We start from the raw sequence: 24,884 nt of genomic DNA on the forward strand, positions 1-24,884 counted from the left end.
AGTACAGGAGCACACTGACAGTGTAACACAGTCTCATCAGTCTGCAGGCTCCTCACACTTCTTGTTGGAGGTGAGGATGGAAGAGACGGGAGAGCGAGATTACTTCAAAAGGAACTAATTTGTGTCAGAGTAATTAAAAAGTTTCAGCACACTGCGTATGTCACACAAATCTAATTTATTTGACTTTTAGCCAGAATATTAGCCCCTGTAAATGGGCTGGATTTTGTTATCAGCAGAAAGAGACCCAAATGAACATGGTTCAGTCCTGAATGTGAGGAACAGCAAAATCCAATCACTGTTGTTATTTGTGGCCTCGTTGGTGTTTCAGCAGGAGGGATGAAGTGGCGAATCCCTTCCTACACTTGGAACAGGTGAACGGTCTCTCCCCTGTGTGAACTCGCTGGTGCTTCTGCAAGGCGGATGACTGAGTGAATCCCTTCCCACACCAGGAGCAGGCGAATGGCCTCTCCCCAGTGTGAATTCGCTGATGTGCAGTGAGATGAGACGATTGTCTGAACCCAGTCCCACAGTGAGAGCACCTAAACGGTCTCTTGTCAGTGTGAACACGTTGATGGCGCATCAGTTCCCCAGAACGTTTATAACAATTCCCGCAGTCTGGACAATGAAATGGTCTCTCATCAGTGTGAATTCGCTGGTGATTCAGAAGTTCGGATGACTGAATGAATCCCTTCCCACACTCTGAGCAGATGAATGGCCTCTCCCCAGTGTGAGTTCGCTGATGTACAGTGAGATGAGATGATCGTCTGAACCCAGTCCCGCAGTGAGAGCACCTAAACGGTCTCTCGTCAGTGTGAACACGTTGATGTTGTAACAGTTCCCCAAAACGTTTATAGCACTTCTCGCAGTCTGGACATTGAAACGGTCTCTCCCCAGTGTGAATTCGCTGATGCTTCTGCAGGTCGGATGACTGAGTGAATCTCTTCCCACACTTGGTGCAGACGAATGGCCTCTCCACTGTGTGAGTTCGCTGATGTACAGTGAGGTTAGATGATCGTCTGAACCCAGTCCCACACTGAGAGCACCTGAATGGTCTCTCGTCAGTGTGAACACGTTGATGGCACATCAGATCCCCAGATCTTTTATAGCATTTCCCACAGTTTGGACATTGAAACGGTTTCTCATCAGTGTGAACTAGCTGGTGACTCAGCAAGTGGGCTGAAATAGTAAATCCTTTCCCACATGTGGAGCAGATGAATGGTCTCTCCCTGGAGTGAAGTCGCTGGTGTGTGGACAGAGCGGATGGCTGAGTGAATCCCTTCCCACACGTGGAGCAGATGAATGGTCTCTCCCCAGTGTGACTGCGTCGATGAGTTTCCAGCTTGGATGGATAAGTGAATCCTTTCCCACAGTCCGCACATTTCCACGGTTTCTCCTCAGTGTGATTGCATTTGTGTCTTGTGAGGCCTGATGATTGACTGAATCCTCGTCCACACACACAACACGTATACGGCTTCTCCCCACTGTGAACGATGCTTTTTCCTTCCATGTTCAAAATCTCATGATATTCAGAAATGATAAATTGAGGACTCTGTCAGACCCTGATGTGATGCTTGGTTTGTGTTTCCGGATCTTGAAGTCTCACCTTCGAACACCCTGTGAAACTGATTGAAAACAGAAAATAGGGAGTGAGAGAGAACCCACAAAAACACAAAGGCAGGTTGTGAAATTGAGCTGAATGAATCTGGTCATTTCAAGGGACCATAAAAACAGCTGGATTGTTGTAAAAACCCAACTGGCCTCTTTGGGAGGAGAGAGGAAGAGGTGAGGAGGGATTTTGTATATCTACAAGACATATTAAGAGAGTAGTTGGCAAAGCAAATTCGACCTTGAGCTTCATAACTGACACAGAAACTATGCTTCTGGTGGCACAGTGATTAGCACTGCTGCCTCACAGTGCCAAGGACTCGGGTTCAATTCTGGCCTTGATGACCGTCTGTGTGGAGTTTGCACTTTCTCCCCGTGTCTGCGTGGGTTTCCACCCGGTGCTCAGGATTCCTCCAACAGACTAAAAAATAATGATAATAATAATCACTTATTGTCACAAGTAGGCTTCAATGAAGTTACTGTGAAAAGCCCCTAGTCGCCACATTCCGGCGCCTGTTCGGGGAGGCCGGTACAGGACTTGAACCCGCGCTGCTGGTCTTATTCTGCATTACAAGCCAGCTTTCTTAGCCAACTGTGCTATACCAGCCCCAAAGCCCCTAGTCGCCACATTCCGGCGCCTGTTTGGGGAGGCTGATAGGGGAGCAAGTTAGATCGATTGGCCTTGATAAATTGCCCCTTAGTGTCCAGGGATGTGCAGGTTTGGTGGGGCTATGGGGTTACAGGGACAGGGTAGCGGTGTGGGCCTAGGCAGGGTGCCCTTTCAGTGAATCAGTGCACACTTGATGGGCCGAATGGCCTCCTTCTGCACTGTAGGAATTCTATGGTTCTAATTCTATTCTATGAATCTTTTTAAAGCTCTGGTCACCACTCTTCAAGAAGGATGTGAAGGTTCTTGGAGAAGGTGTAGAGGAGATTTACCAGAATGGTTCCAGCAAAGGAGGTTGAGGGGAGATTTGATTCAGGGACACAAGATTATGCCAGGTTTCGATCGGGTGGACAAAGACACTCTGTTTCCATTCACTGATCGTACAAGCAGCCGGGACACAGATTCAAAGTTTTGGGTAAAACCTGGATTGAACGATATAAGATGCTGACGGGTCTTGACAGGGTGGATGTGGAGAGGATGTTTCCTCTTGTGGGAGAATCTGGAACAAGGGGGTCACTGTTGGAAAGTGAGGGGTCACCCATTTCAGATGGGGATGAGGATTTTTTTTTCGCTCGAGGGTTGTAAAAGAGGGGGTGGCACAGTGGTTAGCGCTGCTGCATCACAGCACCAGGGACCCAGGTTCACGCCTGACCCTGGATGACTGTGTGGAGTTTGCACATTCTCCCCTTGTCTGTGTGGGTTTCTTCCGGGTGCTCCGGTTTCCTCACACAGTTCAAAGATTTGCAGGTTAGGTGCTAAATTGCCTCTTCATCTCCAAGGATGTGCACGTTGGGTGGGATGTGAGGATGGGGCAGGGTGGGATGGGGGGGGGGGGGGTTTGGAGGGTTGGTGCTGACTTGGGCTCCTTCTGCACTGTGGGGATTCTATGACTTAGATCTTGCGTCCTTAAAACGCAGTGGAAGTCGAGTCCTTGAATATTTTTAAGGCAGAGATGGATAGATTCTCGATAAGCAAGGGGGTGAAAGGTTATCGGGGTCGGCAGGAATATGGAGTTGAGGTTAAAATTATTGTATAATGGAGCAGGCTCGAGGAGCCGACTCCTAGTTTGTGTGTAAGGAGCAGGCTCGAGGGGCTGACTTTAGTTTGTGTGTAAGGAGCAGGCTCGAGGGGCCGACTCCTAGTTTGTGTGTAAGGAGCAGGCTCGAGGGGCAGACTCCTAGTTTGTGTGTAAGGAGCAGGCTCGAGGGGCCGACTCCTAGTTTGTGTGTAAGGAGCAGGCTCGAGGGGCTGACTCCTAGTTTGTGTGTAAGGAGCAGGCTCGAGGGGCTGACTTTAGTTTGTGTGTAAGGAGCAGGCTCGAGAGGCTGGCTCCTAGTTTGTGTGTAAGGAGCAGGCTCGAGGGGCCGAGTGGCCTGCTCCTAGTTTGTATGGAAGCATGCAAATACAGCATGCGATAAAGAAGGCAAATGGGCTGCACAATGGCGCAGTGGTTAGCACTGTTGCCTCACGTCACCAAGGACCTAGGTTCGATCCCGGTCCTGGGTCACTGTCCATGTAGAGTTTGCGCATTCTCCCTGTGTCTGTGTGGGTCCCACCCCCACAACACAAAGATGTGCAGGGTAGGTAGATTAGCCATGCTAAAATTACCCCTTAATTGGGACAAAAAGAATTGGGCACTCTAAATTTATATTTTTAAAAAACCTATAACATTCTAACAGGGCGAGACAGATTAGATTCGGGAAGGATGTTCCCGATGGTGGGTGTGTCCAGAACCCGGGGTCACAGTCTGAGGATACGGGATAGCACGGGCAGCACAAGTGGCTAGCACTGTGGCTTCACAGCGCCAGGGTCCCAGGTTCGATTCCCTGCTGAGTTACTGTCTGTGCGGAGTCTGCACGTTCTCCCAGTGTCTGCGTGGGTTTCCTCCGGATGCTCCGCCTTCCTCCCACAGTCCAAAGATGTGCAAGTTAGGTGGATTAGCCACGCTAAATTGTCCTTAGTGTCCAAAAAGGTTAGGAGGAAGTGAGGATTTAAGTGGGTCGGTGCAGACTCGATGGGCGAATGGGCTCCTTCTGCACTGTATGTTCTATGTTCTATGACAGACCATTTAGGACAGAGGTGAGGAGAAATGTCTTCACCCAGAGCGTGGTGAGCCTGTGGAATTCATCACCACAGGAAGAATTGAGACCAAAACATTGCATGTTTTCAAGAAGTAGTTAGATACAGCACTGAGGGTGAAGGGGATCAAAGGATCTGGGGGAAAGCGGGATTAGACTATTGAGCCCAATCTGCTCTGATCGTAATGAATGGTGGAGCAGGTTCGAAGGGCCAAATGGTCCCCTCCTGCTCCTATTTTCTACGTTGCTCCGTATCTATGCATGTAAATGGTCCAGGAGGTATGAGGAAGAAGGTTTTTACACAGCCAGTGGCAATTACCTGAACCTTGCTGCCTATGACAGAGCAGAAATAGACACCAATGAATGATTTTTTTAAAAATTGGATAGAAACCTGAGAGAAATAAAGCTGTTAGGATACAGGGATAAAGCAGGAGAATGATACTGACTGGATTGTTCCAGATAATAACAGTAATCTTTATTAGTCTCACAAGTATGAATGTTTGAGGTGAGGGACGCCGTCAGTGTCCCTGCTGATTTCACTGGTGGGAAGCGCACCCATCTTCAGCTCCTCAGAAACCGCGTTAAGGAACTGGAGGTGGAGCTGGATGAACTTCGGATCATTCGGGAGGCAGAGGTGGTCATAGAAAGTAGCTTCAGGGATGTAGTTACTCCGAAGAATCAAGATGGTGACGGTGAGAGGGGCTGGGAGGAAGCAGTCAGTGCAGGATCCCTCTGTGGTCGTTCCCCTCAGTAACAAGTATACCATTTTGGATACTGTTGAGGGGGACGACCTACCAGGGGTAAGCCACGGTGAACGGATCTCCATCACTGAGTCCGTCCCTGTAGCTCAGAAGGGAAGGAGGGAGAGCAGGAGAGCAATAGTTATTGGGGACTCGATAGTTAGAGGGACAGATAGACGGTTCTGTGGCAGCGAAAGAGACTCACGGATGGTATGTTGCCTCCCGGGTGCCAGGGTCCATGACGCCTCGGACCATGTTTTCAGAATCCTTAAAGGGGAGGGGGAGCAGTCACAAGTTGTGGAACACATCAGTACCAACGACGTAGGTAAGAGAAGGGACGGGGATTTAAACCAGGAACTAAGGGAGCTAGGGAGGAAGCTGAGAGCCAGGACAAACCATGTTGTCATCTCTGGTTTGTTGCCGGTGCCACGTGCTCGTGAGGTGAGGAACAGGGAGAGAGTGCAGATAAACACGTGGCTGCAGGGATGGTGTAGGAGGGAGGGTTTCAGGTACGTGGATAATTGGAACACATTCTGGGGAAGGTGGAACCTGTACAGACAGGACGGTTTGCACCTGAACCAGAGGGGCACCAATATCCTGGGAGGGAAATTTGCTACGGCTCTTTGGGGGGGTTTAAACTAATTTGTCAGTGGGCTGGGAAAACGAGCTGTAGTCCAGAAGCCAGTGTTGAGAGTAGTGAGGTACTGAGGAGAGTATCAAGGTCGCAGGAGTGTACCGGCAGACAGAAAGATAGGTAGAAGTGTGTCTACTTCAATGCAAGGAGCATCCGGAATAAGGTAGGTGAACTTGGAGCGTAGGTTGGTACTTGGGACTACGATGTTGTGGCCATTTCGGAGACATGGTTAGAACACGGACAGGAATGGTTGTTGGAAGTTCCGGGGTATAGATGTTTCAGTAAGAGTAGGGAAGGTGATAAAAGAGGTGGAGGAGTAGCATTGTTAATCAAGGATAGTTTAACGGCTGCAGAAAGGCAGTTTGAAGGGGATCTGCCTACTGAGGTAATGTGGGTTGAAGTTAGAAATAGGAAAGGAGCGGTCACATTGTTGGGAGTTTTCTATAGGCCCCCAAATAGTAATAGAGATGTGGAGGAAGAAATTGCAAAACAGATTATGGATAGGTGTGGAGGTCTCAGGGTAGTTGTCATGGATGACTTTAACTTTCAAAATATTGATTGGAACCTCTATAAGTCGAACAGTTCAGATGGGGCAGTTTTTGTACAGTGTGGATAGGCCGACAAGAGGGGGGGCCACATTGGATTTGATACTGGGTAATGAACAGGGCCAAGTGTTAGATTTGTTTGTGGGAGAGCACTTTGGAGATAGTGACCACAATTCGGTGTCTTTCATTATTGCAATGGAGAGGGATAGGGCCAGACGATCGGGCAAGGTTTATAATTGGGGGAGGGGTAATTATGATGCGATTAGGCAAGAATTAGGGAGCATAAGATGGGAACAGAAACTGTCAGGGAAAGGCACAAATGAAAAGTGGAGCTTGTTCAAGGAACAAATACTGCGTGTCCTTGATAGGCATGTCCCTGTCAGGCCGGGTGAAAATGGCCGTGTGAGGGAACCATGGTTCACAAAAGAGGTTGAATGTCTTGTCAAGAGGAAAAAGGAAGAGTATGTAAGGATGAGAAAACAAGGTTTAGTAGGGTCGCTTGAGAGTTATAAGGTAGCAAGGAATGAGCTGAAAAAAGGGCTTGAGAGCTAGGAGGGGGCATGAGAAGTCCTTGGCGGGTTGTATCAAGGAAACCCCAAGGCATTTTACTCTTATGTGAGAAATAAGGGTGACGGTAGGACCTGTCAAGGACAGTAGTGGGAACTTGTGCATGGAGTCAGAAGAGATAGGAGGGGCGTTGAATGAATACTTTTCTTCAGTGTTCACAAAGGAGAGGGACCATGTTTTTGGGGATGAGTGTGTGATACAGGCGGGTAGGCTGGAGGAGGTAGATGAGGAAGAATGTATTTGCAATTTTGAAAAACCTGAGGGTCGACAAGTCCCTTGGTCCAGATGGGATATATCCAAGGATTCTTTGGGAGGCAAGGGATGAGATTGCAGAGCCTTTGGCTTTGATCTTTGGGTCCTCACTGTCCACGGGGATAGTGCCAGAGAGTGTCGAATGTTGTTCCTCTGTTCAAGAAAGGGAACAGGAATGACCCTGGTAATTATATACCAGTTAGTCTTACTTCGGTGGTCGGTAAGATAATGGAAAAGGTCCTGAAGGATAGGATTTTTAACCATTTGGAAAGATGCAGCTTAATCTGGGATAGTCAACACGGATTCATGAAGGGTAGGTCTTGCCTCACAAATTTGATTGAATTCTTTGAGGAGGTAACAAAGTGTGTAGATGAAGGTAGAGCAGTTGATGTTGTTTCCATGGATTTTAGTAAGGCGTTGATAAGGTTCCCCATGGTCGGCTCATGAAGAAAGTAAGGAGGTGTCGGATGGATGGGAAATTTGGCCAATTGGATAAGTAACTGGCTATCACATAGAAGACAGAGGGTGGTGGTGGATGGAAAATGTTTAGACTGGAGACCAGTTACCAGCGGTGTACCACAGGGATCAGTGCTGGGTCCTCTGCTATTTGTGATTTTTATCAATGACTTGGAGGAGGGGGCTGAAGGGTGGGTCAGTAAATTTGCTGATGACACCAAGATTGGTGGAGTAGTGGATGAGGTGGAGGGCTGTTGTCGGCTGCAAAGAGACATTAATAGGATGCAGAGCTGGGCTGAAAAATGGCAGATGGAGTTTTACCCTGATAAGTGCAAGGTGATCCATTTTGGTAGAAAAAATTTGAATGCGGATTACAGGGTCAATGGCAGGGTTCTGAGGAATGTGGAGGAACAGAGAGATCTTGGGGTTCATGTCCACAGATCTCTGAAGGTTGCCACTCAAATGGATAGAGCAGTGAAGAAGGCTTATAGTGTGTTAACGTTTATTAAAGGGGGCTTGAGTTTAAGAGCCGCGGGGTTATGCTGCAACTATACATGATTGTGTGAGACCACATTTGGAGTATTGTGTGCAGTTCTGGTCACCTCATTATAGGAAGGATGTGGAAGCATTGGAAAGGGTGCAAAGGAGATTTTACCAGGATGCTGACTGGTTTGCAGAATAGGTCTTATGAGGAAAGGTTGAGGGAGCTAAGGCTTTTCTCTTTGGAGTGGAGGAGGATGAGAGGTGACTTAATGGAGGTTTATAAGATGATCAGGGGGACAGATAGATTGGACGTTCAGAGACTATTTCCTCGGGTGGAGGTAGCTGTTACAACGGGTATAACTATAAGATTCAGGGTTGGAGATATAGGAGGGATTTCTGAGGTAGGTTCTTTACTCAGTGGTTCGGGGGTGGAATGGACTGCCTGCTGTGATAGTGGAGTCGGACACTTTAGGAACTTTCAAGCAGTTATTGGATAGGCAGATGGAGCACACCACAATGACAGGGAGTGGGATAGCTTGATCTTGGTTTTGGACAATGCTCGGCACAACATCGAGGGCCGAAGGGCCTGTTCTGTGCTGTACTATTCTATGTTCTAAGTAGGCTTACATTAACACTGCAATGAAGTTCCTGTGAAAAGCCCCTTGTCGCCACATTCCGGCACCTTTTGGGTAGACAGAGGGAGAATTCAGAATGTCCAATTCACCTAGCAAGCACATCTTCCGGGACTTGTGGGAGGAAACCGGAGCACCCGGAGGAAACCCACGCAGACACGGGGAGAACGTGCAGACTCCACCCATTCAGTGACCCAAGCCGGGACAGAAATCGGGTTCCCTGGTGCTGCGAAGCAATGGTGCTACCATGTCGATTAGAGAGCTGGCATGGACCGAATGCTTTTCTCTGTCCCACAATTACAGATTTTTTTGTGCAATCTAGTTTTGTAATTTAACCCTGGGGGGTTCAGATAAATCTGTGCTGCACTCCCTCCAAGGCCATTCTATCCTTCCTCAGGTTTGTTGTCCAGAACTGAACACAGTTCTCCAGGTTTGGTCGAACCAGGGTTTGTGAATCTCGGGGCTTTTCTAATCACACGGAGACCTGAAATCTTCCCTCACAGACAGAACAGACAAACCTTTTACCTTCCACACCCAGATGCTGCTGATATTCAGGTTCTGATGAACCGAGTGACTCTGTCAGATTGCAATGTGACGTTTGGTTTGCGTTTCCCGTCTGTTAAACCTCCAATTCCAGTATCCTGTAAATTTACAGAAACCTCACTGTCAGTTTAAGATAGAAATTCACAACATTCTCTCCTCGCCAACTTTGATTAAATGTATTCCTGGAGGTTTGATCACATGACCTGCCCCCATCCTCCAGCCATTAATCGGTCAACACATCCATCCTTGTGACACACTGCCTTCCTCGGCCAATTGGGAAGCAAAAGGACTAATTACCTCACAGGACAGTGTTTGACTGTCAGCCAATCAACCTTTATCCCATTTTCAATAATTTATATCCGCTGAAGAGAAATGTTCAAAAAAATATTTTTTACTATCCTAATCATTTTCCAAAGATCCAAAAATATTTTCCACTGTCCTAATGATTTCCTAAGTATGAATCTCACCGAGACTGAAGGTAAAATTTGAATTCATTGCAAGTCTACTGATGACCATGAAACCATTGTCAATTGTTGTAAAGACACATCCGTCCACTCATGTCCTTCAGTGAAGGAAATAATCTATCCTTACCTCGTCTGGCTGACACAATTCCAAACCACAGCAATGTGGTTGACTCTTTAAATGCCCTCCGAGATGGCCGAGCAAGCCACTCAGTTCAAGGGAAATTAGGGATGGGCAATAAATGTTGACCCAGCCAGTGACTTCCACAAATGATCAAAATAAAATTCGGGGGCAGCACAGTGGGCTATCCCTGATGGCTCACGGCGCTGAGGACCCTCGGTTCGATCCCTGCTCTGGGTCACTGTCTGTGTGGAGTTTGCACATTCTCCCCATGTTTATGTGGGTTTTGCCCCCACAACCCAAAGATGTGCAGGGTCGGTGGATTGGCCAGACAAAATTGCCCCTTAATTGGATAAAATTAATTGGATATACTAAATTTATGAGAAAAAAAAAATCCTGGAGACTCCAGTCAGTGAATCCGGGAGAGTTGGCATCCGGTCCAGGCTTGCAGCGCATGCGCCCTGTGGCACCTTGTCCACTGTAAAGATGGCGGCCGGTAACCCGGGCTTGTCACCGCTCAGCCCTCAGTCTATAGAGAAACTACCAAAGCCACTACATTCACCAGCTCTAAGGACACACCTTAGCTCCCTTTCCAATCTGAAAGCAGCCTGAGCTGGATTTACATTCCCCTTAATTGATCATTGCTGGGTGATAATCCTGTACTTCCTCACCTCACACCACTGTGACAGCACCTTCACTACACAGACTGCAGCAACTGACCACACATCACCTTCCCAGTTATTCCTGAAGGCACCGCCCTCCCAACCTGGCCCCTTGCCTGAGGTGTGGTGATCCTCGGGTCACGTCACCGCCGGTCAGCTCTCTCTCCCGGGACCAGGCCCTGGTTCACAGCCGCCATCTTGGGGAAACAGAGCGCATGCGCTGGCGTCTTGTTGACGCAACAGCTAGTGGGCGGGGCCTGAAGGTTTCTGTTCCCAGCCGGGTCCTAGTGCCAGTGAGAAAAAGGCAGCGAAACAGGTTTTTACTCAGTTTCACCCACTCCCAGGCTCCAGCTGATCTTTGTAGCCTGAATCACGGATACATTCAGTGTGAGAGGCTGCAGCATCTATATAGCTACCTGAAGGGGGTTATACAGCGTTTGATTACATTTCGTGGTCCTTTCCAGTTCATTATCAGGATATTTGTGTGATATTTTCGTCCCCTCAGAGTGATATTTCTTTATTTAAAATACATTTCAGCAGCAAGCTTACTGGTGATTTTTTAAAGGAAAGGAGGTTATTTATTATCACACAATTTCCTGGATGTTTGAACATCTCAGTTTCTCGTCTATTTCACACTCACTGACACATACACAGAAATTAGGTACAGATCAAGTTGAAGCTGTAATGATCAAAATGGAATGTAGACTGCAATCTTTATATCGCTGCAGGTCTGTTGTCTTCTTGTTGAGCTGGTCCTTTAGTTGGAGCCAAGGGTTTTTAGAAACAAATAATTCTCATGAGGCTCTGAAGCTTCTTGTTGATGAATCGCCAGGAGGTTGGTTCTCAGGTGGACTTGGAAGCTGAAATAAGTTCAGTACTGTGGCTGCACTGGGAGACATTCAGCTCTGCTGGTTCAGCTGGTTCCTGGTGCTTCAGATGCTTCTCACACACACATTTGCTTTGTTCAGGGTTTATTATACTGCATCCCTGACAATTAACTGCAGAGTTAAAACTCTGGGACCCAGAACACTCCGATACAATAGCAGTTTACGATGCTCACTCACGCTTATCTCTATCCCAATTCGAGCTCATTCTCCTGTGTTCAATACGGCACTTGGAGACAAACAGTCCAGAGATTTCATATTCCTCAAATGCTGGTTCATCCTGACACAACGAGACATTTAAACTTCACAGGTGGCTCAAAGTTTCCTTATACAGATCTGTGTTGAACTAATTATTGGTCACAGAATCGAATATTGCCCACAGTTTAATGCCCATAATAACCTGTTAAGTTGCAGCCATCTTGGCAGAGTTTGTGGATCTTACAATCTATAATATCTAGTATTCTTGTGCTGAGCGTAAGATCTTGAATCTAATCTTGGGCCTGGTTAAAACAGTGAATTGTAGCTGGGTGAGGACCTTGGAGGTGGGTGGGTGGTTACTCTGGCGCCGACTGTGTTGCGTGGTTTTGTCTATTCCCAGTGGCTCTGCAGAGGGAGCATGCGGTATCCACCGGAATGCTTGACACCTCCCACAACCAGTGGAATGCTTGACACCTTCCACAACCACACCTCAGCGGACAGCTGTTTCAGAGACACTGGGAACAATATTCTGGTTCAGTTAGGAAGGTTCCCTACAGTTTTGTTGGGATTTCTAGCTGATTTTGGTCTTTTTATTTGACTGGACCACATGCTTGGGGAGAGCAAGAGAGGAAAGAAGGTTCTATAGAAACTAGAATGATCTGTTGTGAATTTCTATCCTATTCGTACAGTGATCATTTTTGGAAACCTCTTTTTCAGAGCATTAAAATGGGAGGTTTGGCAGCTGGGCAACTCAAACCAAACATCATATTGAGATCTGACAGTGTCATTCAATTCATTACGACCTAAAAAGCACAAACTTTCAATGTGTTGTCTGTTCTGTCTGTGGGCAAAGATTTCAAATATCAGTGCGATACCCGAGTGAGAAAGTTCCAGTGAACTGACTGTGGAAAGAGATTTAACCAGTTTCACAGCCTGAAAGAACATCACACCATTCACAGCAAGGACAGATTGTACACGTGTTCTGTGTGTGGACGAGGATTCAACTGATCATTGGGTTGGATTGGATTGGATTTGTTTATTGTCACGTGTACCGAGATACAATGAAAAGTATTTTTCTGCGAGCAGCTCAACAGATCATTGAGTACTTGAAAAGAAAAGGGAATAAAAGAAAATACATAATAGGGCAACACAAGGCACACAATTTAACTGTGTAAGCACCGGCATCGGATGAAGCATACAGAGGTGTAGTGTCAATGAGGTCAGTCCATAAGAGGGTTGTTTAGGAGTCTGGTAACAGCGGGAAGAAGAGGACTTCTGGGGGCGGCTATGAAGAAGTAAGTCACACATTTGCTGGCTCCCACTCGAGTCAGCATTTTGGGCCTTTTCCCCCAATTTTCTACCGGACTTGAATTGTAAAACTGATGACAGAGGCAATTGTGTACTGAATTCCCACATTGGTGCATGGAGAGAAGGACTAGACGTGCTCATCAAGGCAGAAACAGAAAGACAGAGAAGGCTTGGGCTGAAGCTGCAGCAGGAGACAGCATGGCGGAGGACCGGACCTTTGGTTTTTCGACCCAGCAGCCTCTGGAGCAGCTGATGCAAGTTATTCAGGAAGGCTTTGCTAAGCAGAAACTGGACACCTTGGACCCAATAAAAGAGTCAATTGAGCGGCTGGAGCTTAGATTGGACGCCCAAGATTGGGCGATCCAGAAGGCAGAGAAGGCACTGGCTGAGCAGGAGGAACATCAAACTGCGGTGGAGTTGGAGGTGGGGATGCTGAGAGACCAGCAGAAGAAGCCCCTGGAGAAGGTGGAGGACCAAGAGAATAGGTCTCGCCGGCAGAAATTGAGAATTGTTGGGCTCCCGGAGGGGTCTGAAGGAGCGGACGCTGGGGCATACATCACGGACATGTTTGAGAAGCTGCTGGGGGATGGGGCATTCCCCCGACCCTTGGAGGTGGACAGGGCTCACAGAGCGCTCGCGAGGAAGCCATGGATGGGAGACCCCCTGAGGGCAATGGTCGTGAGATTCCACAGGTACTTGGATAAGGAGCGCATTCTACAGTGGGCCAAGCAGACACGGAGCTGTAAGTGGGATAACAGTATCCTGCGGATCTATCAGGACCTGAGTGTGGAGGTGGCCAGGAGAAGAGCAGGCTTCAACCAGATCAGGTTTAAGAAAAAGGTGAAGTTCAAACTGTTGTCTCCAGCCCATCTTTGGGTCATGCATGAGGAGCAGCACTTTTATTTTGAGTCACCTGAGGACGTGCTGGACTTCGTGAAAAGGAAAGGACTGGTGGTGGACCGAAAACTTTTGAACTTTGCTGCAATGTTCATGTTTTTTTTTGGTTTTTCTGTTCTTTTTTTTTAAAAAGTTTCTTATTTCTGGAAGCTGTTTGTAATGCATTTTGCATTGATTTGGGACCAGCGGTAGAGCTGAGTGAGTTAAGGTTTTCATTTGCACTGTTGGGGGATGGAGGTCTGCTTCTTTAGATTTTGGTGTTTTCTGTCGGGCAATTGTGTGGGGATTGTATGATGTTGGAGTTAGTTTGTATGAGTGAGGGGAGGGTGGTGAGGGAACAATAGGTGGGAGACTATCCAGCGCCAGGGATGGGGGCCACCAAGCGAGCTGGGTGGGCTTGCTCATGGAAGCGCAGTGGGGGGGGGGGGGGGGGGTTGCATATGTTTGGTTTATTAAAGGGTTTGGGTTACAGAGTGTTGTTACTAGGGGGAGGGAGGGGGTGAATGTTCTGCTGACGAAGGAGGGATTTGGGCTAAGGGACAGAGAGGAGGTTGGGGGTGGAGGCTGTCTGGGGGCAGGCTGGTGGAGGTGCGGAGCATGGGCTGCAGGTGGGCCCAAAAAAGGGGATGGCTGATCGGTGAAAGGGGGGGCAATGAGCCCCCCAACTAGGTTGATCACCTGGAATGTTCGAGGGTTATATGGGCCGGTCAAGAGGGCATGTGTGTTCGCGCATCTTAGGGGACTGAAGGTGGATGTGGTAATGTTGCGGGAGATGCACCTTAGAGTAACTGATCAGATTAGATTGAGGAAAGGCTGGGTCAACCAGGCATTCCACTCGGGACGAGACTCAGAGACTGGAGGGGTCGCGATCCTGATCAATAAGCGGTTGGTGTTTGAGGCGGGTAGAATAGTCTCAGATGTGGGAGGTCGATACATTATGGTCCGTGGGAAACTGGAGGGGGTGCAGGTGGTATTAGTAAATATGTACGTGCCAAATTGGGATGATGTGAAGTTTATAAAGAGGCCGCTGAGGAAGATACCGGACCTGGACTCGCAAAGTTGGTCATGGGAGGGGACTTCAACAGTTATTGACCCTGGCTTGGACCGGTCAAGCTTGAAAACGGGCAGGGTGCCAGCAATGGCAAAGGAACTAAAAGGGTGCATGGAGCAGATTTGGGGGGGGGGGGGGGGGGGGAGGGTGGGTGGATACATGGAGATTTGGGCAGCCGAGGGTGAAGGAGTTCTCCTTCTACTCACACGTGCACAGAGTGTACTCCCGGATTGACTTCTTTGTTTTTGAGTAGGTGAGTAGGGCCTTATTGACAGGGGTGGTGGACACGGGGTACTCGGTGATCACAATCGCAGACCAGAGGGAGAAGGTGGACAGGGCAGAGACGGGCCGACTGGTAAAGGAGATACTACAGATCAATAGGAGGTAGGCGGAGACCCCAGAGGCAGGGCTTTTAAAGGAATTGCGGAGGCTACATCGGAGTTTGGCTTGTTAACCACAGGGAGGGCGGTGGAGCAGCTGAGAAAGGCGAGGGGGGCGATCTATGGGTATGGAGAGAAGGTCAGTAGAATGCGTGCACAGCAGCTTAGAAAGGGGGAGGCAGCCAGGGAGATAGGGAAAGTAAATGACGGAGATGGGAACCTGGTTGGAGATTCGGCAGGGGTGAATAAGGCATTTAGGGATTTCTACAGTAGGCTGTATAGGTCAGAACCCCCTACGGGGCCGGAGGGGATGAGGCACTTCTCGGAGGGGCTGAATTTCCCAAAGGTGGACGGGGAGGTGGTAGAAGGGCTGGGGGCCCCGATCGGGCTGGAAGAGATAGTGGAGGGCTTGAAGGCCATGCAGTCGGGTAAAGCCCTGGGGCCGGACGGGTACCCAGTGGAGGTTTATAAAAGATTCACTGGGATATTGGGGCCAGTGTTGTTGAGGATGTTCAATGAGACAAAGGAAAGAGGGGTGCTGCCCCCGACGTTGTCACAGGCCACGATTTCGCTGATCCTTAAGCGGGACAAGAACCCGGAGCTGTGTGGATCCTATTGGCCTATCTCCCTGTTGAATGTAGATGCCAGATTGCTGGCCAAAATTTTGTCCTCCGGGATTGAGGATTGAGTTCCTGACGTCATTGGGGAGGGCCAGACGAGGTTTGTTAAGGGTAGGCAGTTGGTGGCCAATGTAAGAAGGTTGTTAAACGTGATCATGATTCCCCCGGAAGGTAGGGAGTTGGAGGTAGTGATCGCAATGGATGTAGAAAAGGTCTTTGATCGGGTAATCTTTGATGGGATTATCTGTGGGAGGTACTGGGACGGTTCGGATTTGGGCGGTGTTTTATTGACTGGGTCAGGTTGCTGTATAAGGCTCCTGTGACAAGTGTATGGATGAATAGGACAACATCGGACTATTTTAGTCTGCACAGAGGGGCGAGACAGAGATGCCCCCTTTCCCCACTGTTGTTTGCGCTGGCAAAAGAGCCACTGGCGATTGCTCTGAAAGCCTCAAGGGGTTGGAAGGGGCTGGTCCGGGAGGGGGGGGTGGGGTGGGGGTGGAGCACAGAGTCTTGCTCTATGCAGACGACCTGCTTCTGTATGTATCGGACCCAATAGAGGGGATGGAAGAAATTATGAGGATTCTCTGGGAATTTAGCTGGTTTTCGGGGTACAAGTTAAATATGGGGAAAAGTGAGATGTTTGTGGTCCAGACAAGGGGACAGGAGAGGCGATTGGGGGAGCTGCCGTTTAGATTAGTAGGGGGAAGCTTTAGGTACTTAACCATCAAAGTGGCGCGGGAATGAGACCGGCTGCATAAATTAAATTTGGCCCGGCGAGTAGACCAAATGAAGGATGATTTCTGAAGGTGGGACGCGCTTCCGTCGTCACTGGCTGGGAGGGTGCAGACGGTGAAGATGACAGTCCTCCCAAGATTCCTGTTCGCGTTTCAATGTCTCCCAATTTTTATTCCGCGGTCCTTTTTTAAACGGGTCAACAAAGTGATCACTGGCAAGACCCCACGAGTAAGGAAGGTAATGCTTGAGTGGAGTCGGGGAGAGGGCGGGCTGGCGCTGCCAAATTTTAGTAACTATTACTGGGCGGCGAATATAGCCATGATCAGGAAGTGGGTGGTGGGGGAGGGGTGGGCATGGGAGCGTATGGAGGTGGCTTCATGCAAGGGCACCAGTCTGGGGGCATTGGTAACTGTGCCTCTGTCATTCCCATCGGCACGATACTCCACCAGCCCCGTGGTGGTGGTGGCCCTGAGAGTCCGGGGGCAATGGAGGAGACATGTGGGAGCAGAGGGAGCATCGGTCTGGTCCCCAATCTGTAATAATCACCGGTTTGCCCCGGGATGTATGGATTGGGGGTTCCGGATATGGCGGAGAGCAGGGATTGAGAGGATGGGGGATTTGTTTATAGAGGGGAGCTTTCCGAGTATGAGGGCACTGGAGGAGAAGTTTGGGTTGGTGAGGGGATACGAATTCAGGTATCTGCAGGTGGGGGACTTACTACGTAAAGAGGTGTCAACCTTCCTGCTCCTACCGCTAAGGGGAATTCAGGACAGGGTAGTTTCCAGAGGATGGGTAGGTGAAGGGAGCGTCTCTGACATTTACAAGGAACTTATGGGGTCAGAGGAGATGCAGACCGAGGAGCTGAGGCGCAAGTGGGAGGAGAAGCTGGGAGGTGAGATAAAGGATGGTCTATGGGTGGATGCGTTGAGTAGAGTCAACGCGTCCACAACATGCGCCAGGCTCAGCCTGATACAATTCAAGTTCGTTCAGTCGGGCCTGGATGAGCATATTTTTGGGGGTGGGAGACAGGTGTACAAAATGTGCGGGAGGACCAGCGAACCATGTCCACATGTTCTGGACATGTCTGAAGCTGAGGGTATTTTGGCAGGGGTTTGCAGATGTCATGATCAGGGTGTTAAAAACAAGAGTGGCATTGAGTCCAGAGGTGGCGATTTTCGGAATGTCAGAAGACCCAGGAATCCAGGAGGAGAAAGAGGCAGACGTTCTGGCCTTTGCTACCCTGGTTGCCCGGAGACGGATATTATTAGCTTGGAGGGACTCAAAGCCCCCGAAGTCAGAGACCTGGCTATCGGACATGGCTAGCTTTCTCTGTTTGGAGAAAATCAAGTTCGCCTTGAGAGGGTCAATGTTAGGGTTCACCCGGAGGTGGCAACCGTTCGTCGACTTCTTCGTGGAAAATTGATCATCAGCAGAAGGTGGGGGGTGGCGGGGGGGGGGTTAGTTTAGCTTAAAGTAGGGGGTTATTAAAGGTGGGACCTGGAAGGGAGGGTAACAGCTTTTGCACTATGTATATAGTTTCATGTACATTGTTTATTTTGTTGTTACAATACCAAAAAATACTTCAATAAAATGTTATTTAAAAAAAACAGCGGGAAGGGGCTGTTTTTGAGTCTCTCCGTGCGTGTTCTCAGCCTACTGTATCTCCTGCCCGATGGAAGTAGTTGGAAGAGTGAGTAAGCCGGGTGGGAGGGGTCTTTGATTATGCTGCCCGCTTTCCCCAGGCCATGAGAGGTGTAGATGAAGTCAATGGATGGGAGGCAGGTTTGTGTGATGGACTGAGCTATGTTCACGACTCTCTGAAGTTTCTTGCGATCTTGGGCCGAGCTGTTGCCATACCAGGCTGTGATGCAGCCCGATAGGATGCTTTCTATGGTGCATCTGCAAAGGTTGTCAAGAGTTAATGTGGACATGCTGAATTTCCTTAGTTTCCTGAGGAAGTTCAGGCGCTGTTGTGCTTTCTTGGTGGTAGCGTCAACATGGGTGGACCAGGACAGATTTTTTGAGATGTGCACCCATAGGAATTTGAAACTGCTAACCATCTTAACCTCGGCCCCGTTGATGCTGACAGGGGTGTGTGTACAGTACTTTGCTTCCTGCAGCCAATGACCAGCTCTTTAGTTTTGCTGGCATTGAGGGATAGACTGTCGGTTTTGGAGCTTTGATATGAGCTTAGCTGGGATTATGGTGTTGAAGGCGGATATGTAGTCAATAAATAGGAGTCTGATGTCGGAGTCCTTGCTGTCGAGATGCTCTAGGGATGAGTGTAGGGCCAGAGAAATGGCATCTGCTGTGGACCGGTTGTGGCGGTATGCGAATTGCAGTGGATCAAGGCGTTCTGGGAGTATGGAGGTGACGCGCTTCATGACCAACCTGTCGAAATACTTCATTATCACTGAAGTCAGGGCCACAGGACGGTAGTCATTGAGGCACGCTGCCTGGTTCTTCTTTGGCACCGGTGTATGATGGTGGTCTTCTTGAAGCCAATCTGGACAGACACAAGGACACTGGCACCATGGAGAAACCGTGGAAATGTGGGGATTGTGGGAAGAGATTCAGATCCCTGTCTGTGCGGGAAATTCATCAATGGAGTCACACCGGGGGAGGCCATTCATCTGCTCAGAATGTGGTCAAGGATTCACTCAGCTATCCAACTTACATAAACACCAGAGAACTCACACCGGCGAGAAACTGTTCATCTGCTCTATTTGTGGGAAGGGATTGTCAACTAACTGACCTCACTTCAAACCGACTTCTTCACTCTGACTTGAGGCCGTTTAAATGCTCCAGCTGGGAAAAGAGCTTTAAAAGTAACAAGCTTTTGCTGACTCACCAGCGAATTCACAGTGGGGAGAGGCCATTCACCTGCTCCGTGTGCGGGAAGTGATTCACTCATTCAGCCTACTGAAACACCACCAAATTCACACCGGGGAGAGACCATTCACCTGCTCCGTGTCTGGGAAGGGATTCACTCAATCATTCAGCCTGCTGAAACACCAGATTACACCGGGAAGAGACCATTCACTGCTCTGTGTGTGGGGAGAGATTCACTCAGTCATCCACCCTGCTGAATCACCAGTGGGTTCACACTGGGGAGAGACCATTCATTTGCTTCATGTGTGAGAAGCGATTCACTCAGTTATCCCAGTTTCAGAGGCAGTGTATAGGGGAGATGGTGGCGTAGTTGGCTTGTCGCTGGACTAATGATCCAGATACCCAGGATAATGACCTGTGGACCTGGGTTTGAAGATGATTGGGCCTAGGACACTACCCTGAGGAACTCCTGCAGTGATGTCCTGGAGCTGAGATGATTGACCTCCAAACACCACGACCATTTTCCCCTGATTCCCATTGACTCCAGTTTACCTAGGGCTCCTTGATGCCATACTCTATCAAATGCTGCTTTGATGTCAAGGGCAGTCATTCTCACCTCTCACATTCAGCTCTTGTGCCCATGTTTGAACCAAGGTTGTAATGAGGTTAGGAGCAGATTGACCCTGGCGGAACCCAAACCGAGCATCCAAGAGAAGGGTATTGCTGAGTAAGTGCCACTTGATCGCACTACTGATGACTCCTTCCATCACTTTGCTGATCATGGAGAGTAGATTGCCAGTGTGATAATTGGCTGGATTGCATTTGTCATGTTGTGTACAGGACACGCCTGGGCAATTTGCGACAGTGTAGATGCCAGTGTTCTAGCTGTGCTGGGACAGCTTGGCTAGGGGTGCGGCAAGTTCAGGAGCACAAGTTATCAGTACTATTGTCCCTACATTGTCAGAACCCAAAGCCTTTGAAGTATCCAGTGCCTTCAGCCGTTTCTTCATATCACGTGGAGAGAATTTCTCGACTGAAGACTGACATCTGTAATGCTGGGGACCTCCGAAAGAGACTGAGATGGATCATCCACTCGATACTTCTGGCTGATGATTGTTGCAAATACCTCAGCCTTGCCTTTTGCACATATGTGCTTCACTCCTCCATCATTGAGGATGGGGATATTTGTGGAGCCTCCTCCTCCAGTGAATTGTTTAATTGTCCACAACCATACGTGACTGGATGTGGCAGAACTGCAGAGCTTGGATCTGATGTGTTCGATATGGAACCGTTTAGCTCTGTCTATTACTTGCTGCTTATGCTGTTTGGCACACAAGAAGTCCTGTGTTGTAGCTTCATCAGATTGACACCTCATTTTTTGGTATGTCTAATGTTCCTGGCGTGCTCTCCTGCACTCTTCATAGAACCAGTGTTGATCCCCTGGCTTGGTGGTAATGGTAGAGTGGTGGCCATGAGGGTGGCAGGTTGTGGTTGAATATAATTCTGCTGCTGCTGATGGCCCACATAGCCTCATAGATGCCCAGTTTTGAGTTTCAAGATCTGTTTGAAGTCTATACCATTTAGCACAGTGGTAATGCCACACAACACGATGGAGATAATATCCTCAATGTGAAGACGGGACTTTGTCACCACAAGGACTGTGCGGTGGTCACTTCTACTGATACTGTCATGGACAGATGCATCTTCAGCAGGCGGATTGGTGAGGATGAGGTCAAATATGTTCTTCCCTCTGGTTGGTCCCCTCACCGCCTGCTGCAGTCCCAGTCTAGCGGCTATGTCCTTTAGGGCCCGGCCAGCTCGGACTGTGGTGGTACTACCAAGACACTCTTAGTGATGGACATTGAAGTACCCCTCCCAGAGCATAATCTGCTCCCTTGCCACCCTCAGTGCTTCCTCAAAGTGGTGTTCAACATGGAGGCGTACATCATTCATCAGCGGATGGTGGCCGGTACATTGTAATCAGCGGATGGTGGCCGGTACATTGCCCATATTTATCCTGAAGCTGTGGGACCTCATGTTGTCTTCATGTTCTCAACAGAGTCCATGTTGAGGACCCCCAGGGCATCTCCTTCCTGAATGTATACCACTGTGCCGCTGCCTCTGCTGGATCTGTCCTACTGGTGAGACAGGACATACCCAGGAATGGTAACAGTGCTGTCTGGAACATTGTCTGTAAGGTATGATTCTGTGAGTATGACTATGTCAGGTCGGTGCTTAACTAGTCTGTGAGGCAGCTCTGCCAAGTTAAATATAGTCTTAAACTCAAAGTCAAAACGTATCTTGGCAAATATATTCCCAGAGGTGTGGGAACGTTTTCAGAAAAAAAACAGTAGATGAGCAAAAACAGGGAGGACATATACCATGAGGATAAACTAGGAAGTAATATAGAAATGGACAGCAAGAGTTTCCTTCAATTCTTAAAAATGAAGAGAGGCACTGAAGTGGACGTCGGTTCCTGAGAGAATGAGACTGCGGAAATAATGATGGGGAGTCAGGAAATGGCTGAGGAGTTAAATAAATACTGCGAGTCAGTCTTCATGGTAGGAGACAGTAATAGCATTCCACAAATACTAAATAATCAAAGGCAAAAGGGGAAGGGAATAATCACAATAACTACACCAGAGAAAAAGTATTCGGAAACGAATGGAGCAAAAGTCTGCTATGTTCCTGGCCTGATGGGTTGCATCCCAGGATAGTAAAGGAAGTAGCTGCAGAGATAGTGGATGCCCTGGTCAAATTCTTGAACAGTCCCGAAGGATTGGAAAACTGCTAATGCAACATCTTTATTTAATAAAGGAGGGAGAAAAGAAACCAGTAACGATAGGCCAATAAACTTAACATCTGTCATTGGGAAAATGTTAAGAGTCCATTTTAAAGGATGTAATAGCAGAACATTTTGAAAAGCATAATAATATCAAACAGAGTCTGCATCGCTTCATGAAGGGAAAATCATGTTTGAAACATTTGGTAGAGATTTTTGAGGTGGTAACAAGCAGGATAGATGATGGGGAGCCAGTAGATCTAATATACTTGGATTTCCAAAAAGTGTTTGATAAGGTACCACACAACCGGCTACATAATAAGATAAGAGCTCATGGTGTTGGGGAACTGACCATGATAATGCACGTTCTCTCCGTGTCTCCGTGGGTTTCCTCCAGGTGCTCTGGTTTCCTCCCACAAGTCCCGAAGACATGGTTGTTAGGTGAATTGGACATTCTGAATTCTCCCTCAGTGTACCCGAACACGCGTTGGTGTGGCGACTAGGGGTTTTCACAGTAACTTCATTGTAATGTTAATGGAAGCCTACTTGTGACAATAATTATTACTATTATAAAAGACAGAAAATTGGGATAAGGGGGCATTTTCAGAATGGCAACATAACTAGCGGAGTGCCACTGGGATCCATACTGGGGCCACAGTTATTTACCATATATATTAATGACTTGGACAAGGGAAGCGAATGCACTTTTGCAAACTTTGTGGATGACACAAAAATAGGTGGGAAGTCTACACACGGCTGTAAACAGGTTAGTTGAGTGGGCAAAAACTTGAGAAATGGAATATAATGTAGGAAAACGAAAATGTATGCACTTTGATGGGAAGAATAAAGGAGCTGAATATTATTCAAAGTGAGAAAGACTACAGAAAACTGCAGCACAGAGGGACCTGGGGGTCCTCGGGCATTAATCACAAAAGCTAGCGTGCAGGTTCAGCAGGTCATTGGGAAGGTAAATGGAAGGTTGGCCTTTATTTCAAAGGGAATGCAGCATAAAAATAGAGAAGTCCAGCTGAAATTGTACAAGGCAATAGTTAGACCACACTTGGAATACTGTGAACAACATTGGTCCCCTTTCCTGAGGAAAGATATGCGGGCATTGGAGACAGTCCAGAGAAGGTTCACTAGGTTAGAACATAGAACATAGAAAAATACAGCACAGAACAGGCCCTTCGGCCCACGATATTGTGCCGAACCTTTGTCCTAGATTAATCATAGATTATCATAGAATTTACAGTGCAGATGGAGGCCATTCGGGCCATCGAGTCTGCACCGGCTCTTGGAAAGAGCACCCTACCCAAGGTCAACACCTCCACCCTATCGCCATAGCCCAGTAACCCCACCCAACACTAAGGGCAATTTTGGTCACTAAGGGCAATTTATCATGGCCAATCCACCTAACCTGCACATCTTTGGACTGTAGGAGGAAACCGGAGCACCCGGAGGAAACCCACATACACACGGGGAGGATGTGCAGACTCCGCACAGACAGTGACCCAAGCCGTAATCGAACCTGCGACCCTGGAGCTGTGAAGCAATTGTGCTATCCACAATGCTACCGTGCTGCCCTTAAGAACAAATTAATCTACACTATATCATTCTACCGTGATCCATGTACCTATCCAATAGCCGCTTGAAGGTTCCTAATGTTTCTGACTCAACTATTTCCACAGGCAGTGCATTCCATGCCCCCACTACTCTCTGGGTAAAGAATCTACCTCTGACATCCCCCCTATTTTTCCACCATTCACCTTAAATTTATGTCCCCTTGTAATGGTTTGTTCCACCCGGAGAAAAAGTCTCTGACTAACTACTCTATCTATTCCCCTGATCATCTTATAAACCTCTATCAAGTCGCCCCTCATCCTTCTCCATTCTAATGAGAAAAGGCCTAGCACCCTCAACCTTTCCTCATAAGACATACTTTCCATTCCAGGCAACATCCTGGTAAATCTCCTTTGCACCTTATCCAAAGCTTCCACATCCTTCCTAAAATGAGGTGACCAGAACTGTACTCTGTACTCCAAATGTGGCCTTACCAAGTTTTTGTCCAGCTGCATCATCACCTCACGGCTCTTAAATTCAATCCCTCTGTTAATGAATGCTAGCACACCATAGGCCTTCTTCACAGCTCTATCCACTTGAGTGGCAACTTTCAAAGATGTATGAACATAGACCCCAAGATCTCTCTGCTCCTCCACATTGCCAAGAACTCTACCGTTAACCCTGGATTCCGCATTCATATTTGTCCTTCCAAAATGGACAACCTCACACTTTTCAGGGTTAAACTACATCTGCCATTTCTCAGCCCAGCTCTGCACCCTATCTATGTCTCTTTGCAGCCGACAACAACCCTCCTCACTATCCACAACTCCACCAATCTTCGTATCGTCTGCAAATTTACTGACCCACCCTTCAACTCCCTCATCCAAGTCATTAATGAAAATCATAAACAGCAGAGGACCCGGAACTGATCCCTGCGGTACGCCACAGGTAACTGGGATCCAGGCTGAATATTTGCCATCCACCACCACTCTCAGACTTCTATCGGTTAGCCAGTTCGTTATCCAACTGGCCAAATTTCCCGCTATCCCATGCCTCCTTACTTTCTGCATAAGCCTACCATGGGGAACCTTATCAAATGCCTTACTAAAATCCATGTCCACTACATCCACTACTTTACCTTCATCCACATGCTTGGTCACCTCCTCAAAGAATTCAATAAGACTTGTA

General features: G+C 48.2%; 1 protein-coding gene across 4 annotated transcripts; it reads right to left on the bottom strand.

Moving 5' to 3' along the window:
* Positions 1–158: 158 nt before the first annotated feature.
* Positions 159–10,671, bottom strand: LOC140418381 (uncharacterized). 4 transcript variants are annotated; one of them, XM_072501844.1, is made up of 3 exons: positions 10,563–10,671; positions 9,185–9,300; positions 159–1,622 (listed from the first exon to the last, which is right to left on the bottom strand). In XM_072501844.1, exon 3 carries the CDS (start codon positions 1,505–1,507, stop codon positions 302–304), a length of 1,206 nt encoding a protein of 401 aa, XP_072357945.1. In that variant the 5' UTR covers positions 1,508–1,622; positions 9,185–9,300; positions 10,563–10,671; the 3' UTR covers positions 159–301. The 4 variants fall into 4 exon arrangements, with proteins under 4 accessions (XP_072357945.1, XP_072357949.1, XP_072357948.1 ...); XM_072501848.1 differs by having other exon boundaries at positions 9,178–9,300; XM_072501847.1 differs by having other exon boundaries at positions 10,515–10,568.
* Between the last annotated feature and the right edge of the window lie 14,213 nt (positions 10,672–24,884).

This window comes from Scyliorhinus torazame, chromosome 5, assembly GCF_047496885.1.
Source record: "Scyliorhinus torazame isolate Kashiwa2021f chromosome 5, sScyTor2.1, whole genome shotgun sequence".
NCBI lineage: Eukaryota > Metazoa > Chordata > Chondrichthyes > Carcharhiniformes > Scyliorhinidae > Scyliorhinus > Scyliorhinus torazame.